The following is a 14,957-nucleotide window of genomic DNA, read 5'->3' as shown; positions in this document are numbered from 1 at the left end:
CCCCATTCTTCAGTCTCCATCTCTCTCTCCCCCAAACCCCCATTCCCCATCTTTCTCTCCCCTAAGCCCCCATTCCCCAGTCTCCATCTCTCTCTTCCCCAAGCCCCCATTCCCCAGTCTCCATCTCTCTCTCCCCCCGAGCCCCCATTCCCCAGCTCTCTCTTCTCCCTGAGCCCCCATCCCCCATCTTTCTCTTCCCCAAGCCCCCATTCCCCAGTCTCCATCTCTCTTCCCCCCCCCACACCGAGCCCCCATTCCCCAGTCTTCATCTCTCTCCCCCCGGGCCCCCATTCCCCAGTCTCCATCTCTCTCCCCCCGGGCCCCCATTCCCCAGTCTCCATCTCTCTTTCCCCCGCCCCGAGCCCCCATTCCCCAATCTCCAGCTCTCTTTCCCCCCCCACCCCGAGCTCCCATTCCCTAGTCTCCATCTCTCTCTTCCCCCTGAGCCCCCATTCCCTAGTCTCCATCTCTCTCTCCCCACCGAACCCTCATTCCCCAGTCTCCATCTCTCCCGAGGAGGAATTGTAGCAGCCATAAAAATCCAATGTGGAGGTGCAAATGATATCCAGTGGGCAAGTAATGGAGTGATACAGCACTCTCCCCCTCTCCCTCTGCCTTTGAGGTCTAATAAAATGGACACTCAGTCGCAGGAAATGGGTGTTTGAGATGAGTGACCCTATTTTGTACATCAGGGCACCCTCCCTGGAGGGCTGCAGTGTACCATTCCTGGTAGCATGTAGTAACCAGGCCCAACACCGTCCACTTTACCTGCAGGACCTGAGTGAACGCAGAAGCAGATGCTACACTTAAAGGAATCTCTTTTTTAAACTCAGATTGTGGGGTAGAACTGAAGACAGCCCGGTAGCATGCAGAAGAGAGTTGGGAGGGATATGTGTTGCTGAGAACCTGTGTCCAGTGTTGGCTCGTTCTCTTGCTCTCTCGCTCTCTCTCCCGATGTCGGTGCTGCTAATGCTTCGGAATGCTCATGGATACTTTAACTATTTCCAGGTGAATAACAGCAATAAGAAGGAATGGAACGGGATGATGGGGGAGCTGCTGGGCGGACTGGGTGACATGATTGTTGCTCCTCTAACTATCAATAATGAACGAGCTCAGTATATTGAATTCTCCAAACCGTACAAGTACCAAGGACTCACCATTCTAGTGAAGAAGGTATCGATCCAGCCATTTGGTCATCCAGCCATCGAGCCACCCAATCATCCAGCTTTGTAATTATGCAACCATTCAGTCATCCAGATGTTTCACTATTCCCACAACCAAGTGAGGTGACTTTCTCCTCTCTGCAGAAGGGGGGTAGGCTCGCCACAGCGGAAACCTTCAAACTAACTGTTGGTTGACTAATGAAAATAAGAACTCCAAATGCCAGAAATCTAAAATAACAGTAATACATCAGCTCCTGAAGAGAGAAAAGACAAGTTAACTTTTGGGGTAATGCCAAAACTAGAAAAAGGAAGGCAGGATAGAGATGACTCTTTAACACCATCTGACCAGCTTTTAAAAATTGTATTTACAGTCTGTTAAACTCATCAGCTGCGTCTTTGTAACTGTAGCTTAGTGAAATGTACTCTTGCTGCTTACCTGTTCTCCCCCTCCCTCCCTCCTAGTCTAGGGTTGCCAACTCTGCTTGGATGTGTTACGGGAGGTTTTATCACATGACCTCCCACCTCCAACCGCCCGACCCCACACTTCCGCCATTGGTTGCCTGACATGTCCATCTTCACAGAGCACCGCCTTTACACCAACTGGAAACGAAACAGACTCTTCCTTACCCATTTGGATGATTCTCGACTGTCGGTCAAACTGCCTTTTTCCCATCTGATTTTTTTTATACCCCGATGATTTTTCTCCTGGGTTGCTTGCGCGATTAATCTTTAACTCCTGGAGACTCCAGGACAATCAAGGAGAGTTGGCAGCCCTTTCTCGGCCCTTTCTCAGTCTTATCTCAGCCGGTTCTATAAAGGCTCTCTCCTGCCTTTTGCCCTTTCTTTTCTGATAAAGAGTCACTTTCAGATGCTGTGATTTCCAGCATGTTCTGTTGTTGCTTGACAAATGTCAGGCTTAATTAGAGACAGGGACACCAGTTAATGAAACTAGGTTAGCAATTAATGGAGACTAGTTAATGACATATGAGAAGCAGTTAAAGAGACAGGGATGCCAGTTAATGAGACATACATAACAGTTAATGTGGGAGAGGGATTCCAGTTCATGTGTGCTCCAGATACCAGTTAGTGATAGACTAGGATATCAGTTAAAGTTAATGAGAGAGAGATAACAGTTAATGAGTGGGTGAGAGATACCAGTTAATGAGAGAGAGAGAGAGAGAGATACACCAGTTAATGTGAGAGAGAGAGAGAGAGATACCAGTTAATGAGAGAGAAAGAGATACCTGTTAATGGGAGAGATAACAGTCAATGAGAGCGCGAGAGATACCAGATAATGAGAGTGAGAGATATCAGATAATGAGAGAGAGATACCAGATAATGAGAGAGAGATATCTGTTAATGGGAGAGATAAGTCAGTGAGAGAGCGAGAGATACCAGATAATGCGAAAGTGAGAGATACCAGATAATGCGAGAGTGAGAGATACTAGTTAATGTGAGTGAGATACTAGTTAATGACACAGGAAAGCTAGTTAGTGATAGGGATACCAGTTAATGAAAAAGACAGATACCAGTTCATGAGTGATTTGGATACCTGATATCCTCTTGGATAGGAAATGGTGCCAGGCACAGGGAGAAAGTACATTGAAAACTTGTGGGAAGGGGAAGCTCAACAAAGAGGTAATTGGGCTATTGTATAGTATCCCAGAGCTGCACTGACTCCATTTCATTTGCATATACTGCTGTAAAAGTGAGGCTCACCTTGTGTGCACTGACTGCAGTGTTTCTGCTTGTGTTACACAGGAAATTCCTCGTAGTACCCTGGACTCATTCATGCAGCCATTTCAGAGCACGCTGTGGCTGCTAGTGGGCCTGTCCGTTCATGTAGTAGCAGTGATGCTTTATCTCTTGGACAGATTCAGGTTTGTGGTATCTTACTCAATATCACTTCTCCGTTTCCTTGCTTTAGCCGAGAGGTTCAGATGTCTGAATTTCTGCGGTCGATGTTACTAATACAGATTGACATTCAGGCCGTAAGCAGAGCCATGTGGATAGGTGTGAAATCATGTACTTTAGCTTCATTAAGCATCTTGTCCAACAAGTCTGTCAATAAGGAAATGGCAGACTAGTTAAATCAGTACTTTGTATGTTTTCACAGTGGAGGAAGAGCACAAAATATCAGCAGTGCAAAGGAACTGAAAAATAAATCAAGGGGAAGAACTTAGTGGATTTACTAAAAACAAAAATTGGTAATGGAGAAAATAATGAGACTTATGATAGACAAATCTCTAGGACCTGATGGACTTCCAGAAGACATTTGATAAAGTTCTCGCAAAAGAGATTATTAGCAAAAATGAAAAGCTGCCTGGGCCTGTATGCTATCAGGCACATGTGTAGTCATTTCAGCGGGGTGGTTGGATGATATGGATGTAGTGTCACCATTGAGACATCTCAATCTGTGCCAGCTCCTGCCATTCTCCTGCTGATGGGCAGTCACTCTCAAATGACTACATGAACTGCTGATGATGAGCTAATGTAGCGTTTCCCTTCATTGCAACAGTGACTACACTTCAAAAGTCTTTTGGGACGACCTGAGGCCATGAAAGGCGCTGTACAAACACCAAGCTGCATTGGTCAGCAGGCCCTGAGTTCCTGGGCTCAGCAACTGCAGGAGCGAAAGATCTACACCCCCCACAAATGACCCCCCCCCCAGTAAGCAGGTTGATGTTCCTTCCATTCAACTTGCTGCTCCTCACTCGTGCTTATTGAATCACCAAGTGTTCCCTTCTGCACCTCACTAATTGAACCCGTCAAAGTGGATGTATTTGTGCTGGTGCTTGCCACTGTGGTAGTGATTGATGCAGGGTGCTGTGAGGAGCTCAAATTGCCCTCTGGGCTCTCTTCATGGGAACCTATTGTATCAGAAAAATATATGTTGTAATGCTGCTGATAAGGCACCACTTCAAACACATCCTATATGGCAAGAAATTGTGTGTTATGTTGCTTCGATGAATGAATAAGGAGAGAAAGAATAATAAACAGAGCATGGTACTAGCCCTGAGCTGGGTGGAAGCCTCCAATCTTACCCACCCCACTCCTTCTAATGCCTTAACCCCAGAATCTCCAGTCCAGTCTCCTCATAAGAAGTTACATGTCACTCCTGACCACTTTCACTGGTCCAAATGATGTGCGACCTTCTGCTGCAGGCGGATAGAAAAAGGACCTGTGTTCGAATGAGGAAAACGAACATTAAAAAAACAGCAAGAAAAGAACAAATGGTTCAACCAGCTTGTCCAAACCAGGCATGGTGCAGCCTATATGGGCCATCAACCCATCCACCCATACACCCACATACACCCATCAGCCAATCACCCCATCCACCCATACACCCATCCTATCAACCCAACCCATCCACCCATTACCACACCCACTCATCACCCCATCAACCCATCCATTCAACCCCTCAACCATCATCCCATCAACCCAACCAATTAACTCAACCCATCAACCCATCCATCCATACACCCATCAACCCATCAACCCCTCAACTCATTCACCCACCCACCCATCAACCCTTCAACCCATCAACCCATCCACTCATCATCCCATCAACCCAACCAATTAACTCAACCCATCAACCCATTAACCCATCCATCCATCAACCCATTAACCCATCCACCCATCAACCCATTAACCCATCCACCCATCAACCCATTAACCCATCCACCCATCAACCCATTAACCCATCCACCCATCAACCCATTAACCCATCCACCCATCAACCCATTAACCCATCCACCCATCAACCCATTAACCCATCCACCCATCAACCCATCCACCCACCCATCAACCCATCCACCCATCAACCCATTAACCCATCCACCCATCAACCCATTAACCCATCCACCCATCAACCCATTAACCCATCCACCCACCCATCGACCCATCAACCCATCAACCCAGTCCTTAAATATCCTGGGAAAGACAGAAAAAAAAGAAAAAAATTTACCCAATTTAGGAAAGACTCTGGGAAATTCCTCTCCGATCCCCAAAAGCAATCAAACAAGTTCTAGGAGATCTTCATAACCAATATCACTAATTACAGCCAACTTTCATCTACTGTAGCCTGATATGTCCTTCACTCTCAGAAACTCATCCACTTCTCTTTTGAAGGCCTGTAGTGATGCCATACATATTGCACATCTGGAAATCTATTCCAAAGGTTGATGACCTTGTGTGAAAAGAAATATCTCCTCGCATCAAACCTAACCCTATGTTTTCGTAATTTATATTGACGACCCCGCGGCCGTGCCTTCCCGTCCTGGGACCCTCTCCCTCTGCAATCGCAACCCGCCTTCCTGCATTTACCTTGATGATGGCTGAGGAGACCTGATAATAACCAGCCTTAATCCAGTGAGCTGCATCGGGATGCCTGTTTGGCACCATGTACCACAGTGGTCCGATGTAAATAAGGCCGGTGCCTGAAAATCACGACCGTCTCTTCCCTGCATACCTGCAGTGCAAGGAGTCTCTATCCAAGGGCTTCAACTCAGTATTTGAGTCCAGATGCTGTAACTAATTTACTTCAAGCCATTAGTGCTGGAACAGCAATTAAACAGTGACAAATGGTATGGGCGATTGGCCGGAGCACTCCACCGGTTGGTCATCCAAAAGTCAAAATCTACCCCCTCATATTTTACCTGGAAGCTGTTGGATATTGTCACAGCTGTGTAGTTAGTAACCTTGTACCATTCATTTTCAGTCTTTCACCCTGTGAACAAGGACTCCATCCTTTGAAGGAGACCTGAGAAGGATACTCCTTTGTTGTAACATAAATAGGCAGCCCGTGGATTCCTGGGTGTTGTAACATCTCATACCTCTTTCTTTCAGTCCTTTTGGGCGATTTAAAGTGAACAGTGAGGAGGAGGAGGAAGATGCACTGACCCTGTCCTCGGCCATGTGGTTCTCCTGGGGAGTACTGTTGAATTCTGGAATTGGAGAAGGTGAGAGAAAGGAAGCCTGTGTACCTGCAGTGCATGGAGTCTCCTCCCCAAGGGCTTCAACTCAGTATTTGAGTCCAGATGCTGTAACTAATTTACTTCAATCCATTAGTGTTAGAACAGCAACTAAACAGTGACAAACTGAGTATCCCTTACCCAGTTGAATAAACAGTGACTCTGTACAGTTACACAGTGAGTAACCCTTACCCTGCTGAATAAACAGTGACTCTGTACAGTTACACAGTGAGTAACCCTTACCCTGCTGAATAAACAGTGACTCTGTACAGTTACACAGTGAGTATCCCTTACCCAGTTGAATAAACAGTAACTCTGTACAGTTACACAGTAGGGGTAGCTTTCTCACTACGTACTCTAGGCTGGAAACCTTGCCCACCCGGAGCACATATCAGAAATTTAAATAATGTTTGGAAAATCACGTTGAGCAAGTGCACAAATTTATGTTATGTATTTCTAGCATGGCAAGGCTCCCAGTTGGGATGCAGAGTTGCAAAATTACCCACAATGACTAAGTCTTACTCTGCTGAACCCCACACATTGACACAGTAAGTAACCTTTAAAGAAAGAATTTGCATATATATATCATTTAATCATGTGCTCAGAACATCTCAAAGCACTTTGCAACTAACAAGTTACTTTTGAAGTGCAGTCACTGCTGTTATGTAGGGAATTGTGACAACACAGCAAGATCCCACAAACAGCAAATTAACGAATGACCAGATAATCTGTTTTTGATGGTGTTGATTGTAGAAGGAATGTTGGTCAAAAAATGGGGTGAACTCCTTGCTCTTCTTTGAATAGTGCCATGGGATCTTTATGTCCACCTGCTCGTTTGCACGGGCCTCAGTTTAACGTCTCATCTGAAAGATAGCACCACTGACTCCTCAGTACTGCACAAAGTATCAGACTAGATTATGTGCTCAAGTCAAAGAGTGCAGCTTGAACCCGGAGGCGAGAATGCTCAGTGACCGGTGTCTCAGTTGGTAGCACTCTTGCCTGAGTCAGAAGGTTGTGGGTTAAAGTCCCACTCCAGAGACTTGAGCACATAATCTCGGTTGACACTTCACTGCAGTATTGAGGGAGTTTTGCGCTGTCAGATGTGCTGTCTTTCAGATATGACGTTAAACCGAGGCCCCGTCTGTTCTCTCAGGTGGACGTAAAGATCCCATGGCACTATTCGAAGAAGAGCAATGGAGTTCTCCCCGGTGTCCTGGCCAATGATTACCTGGTTATTATCATCTTGCTGTATGTGGGATCTTGCTGTGCACAAATTGGCTGCCACATTTCCTGCATTACAACAGTAGCCACATTTCAAAAGTACTTCATTGGCTGTAAAGCGCTTCGGGGCATCCTGAGGTCGTGAAGGGCGCTATATTAATGCAAGTTCTTTCTATCATTGAGCCAAGCTTTGTTGAACAACGTCAACACTTGAAAATTATACAATAAACACCATAACTGCTGCCTTAAGTTTCACTCCCTCAGTCTTGTAGTACCCAAGCACTTTGATTTAGAGAAGTTAAGGTTAAAGTTCAGAAAGATTACAGTAGCTTACTGAATGTTTTTATGACCCAATTACTAGAAATTCATTTGATTTAAGGGTCATTTTCTTAATGACAGAGAAAGGAGTCATTTTTAATTAACATAAATTTGTTTCATTATCATTTATATAAATATTTTGTGTACTTGAAAACCAAGAAGAATAGGCTGTCAAATACACACTTTCTCACGAAGACAGCACCCCTTCAATATCCTGCACAGTCTTGCTGATGAACTCTCAGTGATATCCAAAAAGGAACCAGGGCCATTGATGTTTAACCTGCTAGCAGAAGTGGGAAATAAGTACAACCAGAGCTCAGAAGCAAAATACTGCAGATGCTGGAAATCTGAAATAAACAGAAATGCTGGAAATACTCAGTAGGCCAGGCAGCATCTGTGGCGAAAGAAACAGAGTTAACGTTTCAGTGTGATGACCTGTCGTCAGAACTGGAAGCAGTAAAGATTTAACAGTTTTTAATCAGAATTGTCAGCTCCTGATCAATCTTTGGGTTATCAGCTCCTGATCAATCTTTGGGTTATCAGCTCCTGATCAGTCTTTGGGTTATCAGCTCCTGATCAATCTTTGGGTTATCAGCTCCTGATCAGTCTTTGGGTTATCAGCTCCTGATCAATCTTTGTGCTATCAACTCCTGATTAAACTTTAGATTGAGCAGGCTGTGTCTATACTCACTGGAGTTTAGAAGAATGAGAGGAGATCTTATTGAAACATATAAGATTCTGAGGGGGCTTGACAGGGTAAATGTTGAGAGGATGTTACCCCTCATGGGGGAATCTAGAACTAGGGGGCAAAGTCTCAGAATAAGGGGTCACCCATTTAAAATGGAGATGAGGAGAAATTTCCTCTCCCAGAGGGTTGTGAACCTTTGGAATTCTTTGCTCCAAAAAGCTGTGGAGGCTGAGTCATTGAATACATTCAAGGCTGAGTCAGACAAATGTTTGATCAGCAAGGGAGTCAAAGGATATGGGGAACAGGCGGGAAAGTGGAGTTGAGGCCAGAATCAGATCAGCCATGATCTCATTGAATGGCGGAGGAGGCTCAAAGGGCCAAATGGCCTACTCCTATCTCTTATGTTCCTGAACAATCTTTGGGAAATCAGCTCCTGAACAATCTTTGGGCTGTCACCTCCTGATCAGCCTTTTACCAGTTTGTTCCGGCATGATTTGAAACACCTTCCTGGGTACTTACAGACACTAACTTTCATTTAAAAAAAGGTCTAGAAGCATTGGAATTGCTAAATCTATATATAATTCTTATGTCTGCACGCACTTCCTGTCTACAAAACCTTACTTCCTGTGGACATGCTTTTGTCGCACTTTTGTATCAACTTTTTCCATTATAAATTGTTGTGTCCACATTTATAATGGGAACTGTCTATGTAAACATGTCAAGAAGTAATTACAGTCTCCCACCAATGGTGGTGCTATACTGGCTCTGTTTAACATTTCTTAGTTCCTCAGCCTGTACTCCACAGAAACCCCTATGCTCCAACCAACTCTATTTATCTTCTCCTAATCTGCCATAAGTTTTTGCTATTTAACTATAAATATTAATAAGAAATCAACATTTTATACAAAAATAATGACAAATTGCATGACTTTAAAATGGGGACTGACTTAGGTCAATAAGGTTTCCTTCGCATGCATCAGACCTACAGAATCTTCTTGCACCTCCTCCTCTTTGTCTTCACTATTATCACTGTCTGATGGTGGAAAGGGTATATTCTACTGATATATATCTCCTTCTAACCCCAGACTGCTCCAATTGTCCCTTCTCCCTAACCCTGTCTCATTTGAAGACTACACTTGGTCTTGTTTCCCTCTGTACAAAGCCACGGGAAATTGACTAGTTAAATAAATCCTATCCAATTCTCAGTTGGTTACTACTCACAGTTTACTTATCTTGAATCACACCCTTCTAAAAGACCACTTATAGTCATCTATAGGGCTGGGATGCTAATATAATTGGAGTTTTCAAGACCGAGATTGATAGATTTTTGTTGGGCGAGGGTATCAAGAGATACGGAACAAAGCTGGGTAAATGGAGTTGAGGTAGAGATCAGCTTTAATCTAATTGAATGGCAGAGTAAGCTAAGGGGCTGAATGGCCTCCTCCTGTTCCTAATATTCTTATGACTGCTCCTGAGCTGGAAGATGCTCACCAAGAGGGGAGACTGAACAATTGGTTGTGGAGAAGATGAGGGCTTCCTGTGAGGGACAGATTTTAGACAGTGTTCTCCGGACACATAGGAATGCTCTGGGATATGGGAAAACTGGTTAAAAAGTGGGAAGTAAGTAGCACAGAGAGGATATGGAGTGTGTTTGAGATGATAAAGAATGAAGTTGCTATTCGCTAACCGGTGCCTCTCCAATCTATGTTTCCAGGGGCTCCAAGAAGTTTTTCTGCTCGAATCTTAGGCATGGTTTGGGCTGGATTTGCTATGATTATCGTTGCCTCATACACTGCCAACCTGGCAGCTTTCCTGGTGTTGGACAGGCCCGAGGAGCGGATTACAGGAATCAACGACCCCAGGGTAAAGTTTGCACTCTGGTATAACTGGTCTAAGGACAGAGCAATACAAGGCCCCCATGGTACAGCACATCACAGACACTACACCATGAGCTCTCACAATTATCACAGAATTGAATCAGTCTGCTGTTGAGCAGAGCTTTTTGCAACAGGAACACATCTCTTAATTTAGGCACTGAGATCCAGTTTGTAGCCACATGATTATCTGCCCATTAATGCTAAAATTTCCCACATTCCCACACTCAAATCCAGGATCTATTTTCACCATTGGTGTAGTGGCAGTTCCAGAAGTAAATATCTTCTACTTTGTATATGAAATTGGAATGGGAAGAAGTCTACGGATTGCTTCTCCAGAAAATCTTGATTTTTCACACATTATTTGGAGCATTTTCTAATAGTTTGGAGTAGACTTTTTATAAATATTTTCTGATGTGTACACACTTCTTTTGATTGAATGAGCTGGGCAGAAAACAGCTGTAAAAGTGAAATGTCCACTTTGTGGCACTCCCCTGTTCTTCGTGACTCCTTTTTCAACTTGTTCCTTACTGTACTGCTATGCTTTAATGAACCTAGTGTTAGCGACAGTAACAACAAACACTTAATGCGTTCATACAATGTTCATACAATGTTCCTTTGTCCATAAAGTTATTTTTTCTCATTATTTTGGACTTTATTGTTGTAGAAAGATAAAACAAAATTTCTATTAAATTTCCTTTTTAAGATTGGAAAAAAAGGTACGATGGCTTTATGTATTAGTGCTCAGGGTGTGACAAGTGAAACATTGCTGACCTACCCCCACGAATACTTGCACTAGCATGTGGGAGGGCGAAAGCTTTTTGTATGATATAGAAACTTTTTAATCTGCTGCCTGCATCCCATGCCGGAGTTGGATTCTCACACTCAAATCTGGAGCAGCATTCCCACACTCAAATCTGGAGCAGCATTCCCACACTCAAATCTGGAGCAGCATTCCCACACTCAAATCTGGAGCAGCATTCCCATACTCAAATCTGGAGCAGCATTCCCACACTCAAATCTGGAGCAGCATTCCCACACTCAAATCTGGAGCAGCATTCCCACACTCAAATCTGGAGCAGCATTCCCACACTCAAATCTGGAACAGTATTACAACACTCAAATCTGGAGAAACATTACAACACTCAAATCAGGAGCAGTATTCTCACACCCAAATCAGGAGCAGTATTCTCACACCCAAATCCAGACCAGTGTTCTCACACTCAAATCAGGAGCAGTATTCTCACACTCAAATCAGGAGCAGTATTCTCACACTCAAATCAGGAGCAGTATTCTCACACCCAAATCCGGAGCAGTATTCTCACACTCAAATCCAGACCAGTGTTCTCACACTCAAATCAGGAGCAGTATTCTCACACTCAAATCAGGAGCAGTATTCTCACACTCAAATCCAGACCAGTGTTCTCACACTCAAATCCAGACCAGTGTTCTCACACTCAAATCAGGAGCAGTATTCTCACACTCAAATCAGGAGCAGTATTCTCACACCCAAATCAGGAGCAGTATTCTCACACTCAAATCCAGACCAGTGTTCTCACACTCAAATCAGGAGCAGTATTCTCACACTCAAATCAGGAGCAGTATTCTCACACTCAAATCAGGAGCAGTATTCTCACACCCAAATCCGGAGCAGTATTCTCACACCCAAATCCGGAGCAGTATTCTCACACTCAAATCCAGACCAGTGTTCTCACACTCAAATCCAGACCAGTGTTCTCACACTCAAATCAGGAGCAGTATTCTCACACCCAAATCAGGAGCAGTATTCTCACACTCAAATCAGGAGCAGTATTCTCACACTCAAATCCAGACCAGTGTTCTCACACTCAAATCAGGAGCAGTATTCTCACTCTCAAATCAGGAGCAGTATTCTCACACCCAAATCTGGAGCAGTATTCTCACACTCAAATCAGGAGCAGTATTCTCACACCCAAATCTGGAGCAGTATTCTCACACTCAAATCAGGAGCAGTATTCTCACACTCAAATCCAGACCAGTATTTTCACACTCAAATCAGGAGCAGTATTCTCACACTCAAATCAGGAGCAGTATTCTCACACTCAAATCAGGAGCAGTATTCTCACACTCAAATCTGGAGCAGTATTCTCACACTCAAATCCAGAGCTGCATTCCCGTACTCAAATATAGGACTGTATTCCTAAATGAAATTGGAGACTGTGGACTAGATTTTCAATGGAAATGTGAATCGGGCGGTTTCTACAACGGGCGGCTGATCCACAACACCAGTTTTAGGGTCGGACAGTAAGCTGAAAATTTTCCCCAGTATTTCCTCGCATTGTGAATGTGGAGTAACCATCCGAGCACTTTTAACCCATCTTTATGTTTTGTTTGCAGCTTCGAAATCCTTCAGATAAGTTCATCTATGCTACAGTGAAGCAGAGCTCTGTGGATATCTACTTCCGCCGGCAGGTGGAACTGAGCACCATGTACCGGCACATGGAGAAGCACAATTACGAGAATGCAGCTGATGCTATCCAGGCTGTGAGAGACGGGTAATACTCTCACAACAACCTCTCGGGACATTAATCCTCCTCACACTGCTCCTGGAATGGGTCATTCTGTAAAAGTATACAAAATAATGGGACTCTACCCTGTGCAGCACTGAACTTTGCACACCACAAGGACCACATTCGATTTCTAGGCTTTACTGAGTTAACTGATCTCAAACAGGGCAGCATTGGGCTTGCTACAATTTACTTTAGTGACCAGGGCTAATGAACTAACTATCAACTGGAGTCTCCAGCCAACAAATGGATATGGTTAGGCTTGGCTATGATGACCTACATGGTCAAATAGCCTGCAGTCATTCACTGTCTAAACTCACATATGAAATATGGGCACTTGTGTGAGATTCTGGTGAGCTGCTGATATGGTGCCTGTGAGTAATGCAGTGGATGCTATAGGTGCAGTGGGTACTGCAGTGCATGTTGTGGGTAATCCAATGAATGCTGTAGGTGTTGCAGTGGGTTAATGCATGCTATAGATAATGTAGTGCATTTTGAAGGTGATGCAGTGCGCGATACAGTGGGTAAAGCAGTGCATGCTATGGATAATGTAGTGCATGTTGAGAGCGATGCAGTGGGTAATGCAGTGTATTCAATGGATAATGTGCATATTGAGAGCGATGCAGTGGTAATGCAGTGCATGATATGGACAAGTCAGTGCATGTTGAGGGTGATGCAGTGCGTGATACAGTGGGTGATGCAGTGCATGCTATGATAAGTCAGTGCATGTTGTGGTTCTGAGCTATACAGATGAGGAAGGTCCCAGATTCAATCTTGAGTCAAAATGTTAGTTGACCTCAGCTGGTGCAGCAAATGGGGGCATGATTGACTTCAGCATCATTGGGCTAGTGAAGGGGAAACAATCAGCCATGGTTCCCACTCCCGATCGTTATCCAGTGAAGCCTGAAGGAAAAACTACAGTGTGGATGTCAGATGAGAACAAAAACGGTTAAAGCCTGATCAGGCCTTGCCCTGTGTACATCTGCAGTACTACTGTGAGGCGCCTAGCATGAGCAGTTGATGCCCAGGCAGGTCTCTTCTTGTGTATATCTGCAGTACTACTCTGAGACGCCTAGCATGAGGGGCGGATGCCCTGGCAGACCTACTCCTGGGCACATCTGCAATATCTATAAACACCGGGTTCAGCTTTTAACCAAATACACATATATCAAACTCCTTTTTCAAGGTCTTAATATTAACTGCTTAAATTGAAATCTGTTCCACTTTTCTGTTACTGTGTGGGAAAAAAAAATCCCAGTTGTGGCTTACCAATTTTATTAAAATTCTAAGGAATGAAAAGGTCACAACAAATGTTGATGCCTGGACAGTGCCCAGAATTCCTGCTGCAATTTAGAAGATTAGACCCTCTCCGCAGAGTTCCTTATACCAGCCAGGTGACCCTCCAGCCTACTTTACGTAACTCCAGTCTGTACCTGAAGAGGGGCTAGATTGGGTTGAATTTCTATGTAAGGTAATCTGGCAGGACTTTGTAAGAAAAGATTGGATTCTTATGTACAGATAGCAGCAAGCAGGCAGTCAGCCAGGGAATATTCCAGACTACAGCCTGTATATCACAGCACAGCATTAAGCAATCACTGGACATTATGATGCTCAGTGTGGTATAGTAGCATCAGAAGCTTTTGATGGATAAATTCAGTCCAGAATATGAAATTCATTTGGACTACATTTACCTCCTATTGACTATGAATAGTCAGTAAATCCAGCCAGAATCGATCTTATCAGAGGCCATGTTTGGTACAGATGCCTCTGCTGCAGTCCTGAAAGGGTTTTGGTGGCATGGGGCTGTTACACTATTCAGATCCTTAAATAGACACAGTGAAAGCCGCTGCTCATCAGAGTCTGTTTCATTCCAGAAAACTGCACGCATTTATCTGGGACTCAGCTGTGCTGGAGTTTGAGGCCTCACAGAAGTGTGATCTGATCACCACAGGCGAGCTGTTCTTTCGATCAGGGTTCGGTATTGGAATGAGAAAGGACAGTCCGTGGAAGCAGGCCGTGTCACTCGCTATACTGAGGTAAGGGCCTAATGCTGCACCTTCTTCCTCCTGGAAAAATCCGTGTTTGACATTGTAATCTTCAAACTTTGTTTTCTAATCCAACTCAGTCTCTCCCCCTCACTCCAAACCCACTTCACTCTGTACCCCATTACTCAA

The 14,957-nt window shown here is 44.3% G+C and overlaps 1 protein-coding gene across 1 annotated transcript in view; it reads left to right on the top strand.

Annotated features, from left to right (window-relative positions):
* Nucleotides 1-14,957, top strand: part of LOC137300372 (glutamate receptor ionotropic, NMDA 1) — a 223,097-nt gene that overhangs the window by 163,325 nt on the left and 44,815 nt on the right. Inside the window, exons 12-17 of the mRNA XM_067969456.1 lie at nucleotides 1,009-1,173; nucleotides 2,925-3,043; nucleotides 6,012-6,124; nucleotides 10,078-10,226; nucleotides 12,614-12,771; nucleotides 14,658-14,819. Coding sequence (XP_067825557.1) covers nucleotides 1,009-1,173; nucleotides 2,925-3,043; nucleotides 6,012-6,124; nucleotides 10,078-10,226; nucleotides 12,614-12,771; nucleotides 14,658-14,819 — 866 coding nt within the window. The remainder of the gene's footprint in view (nucleotides 1-1,008; nucleotides 1,174-2,924; nucleotides 3,044-6,011; nucleotides 6,125-10,077; nucleotides 10,227-12,613; nucleotides 12,772-14,657; nucleotides 14,820-14,957) is intronic.

This window comes from Heptranchias perlo, chromosome 31, assembly GCF_035084215.1.
Source record: "Heptranchias perlo isolate sHepPer1 chromosome 31, sHepPer1.hap1, whole genome shotgun sequence".
Lineage (NCBI taxonomy): Eukaryota > Metazoa > Chordata > Chondrichthyes > Hexanchiformes > Hexanchidae > Heptranchias > Heptranchias perlo.
This window is presented reverse-complemented; position numbering and strand designations above follow the sequence as displayed.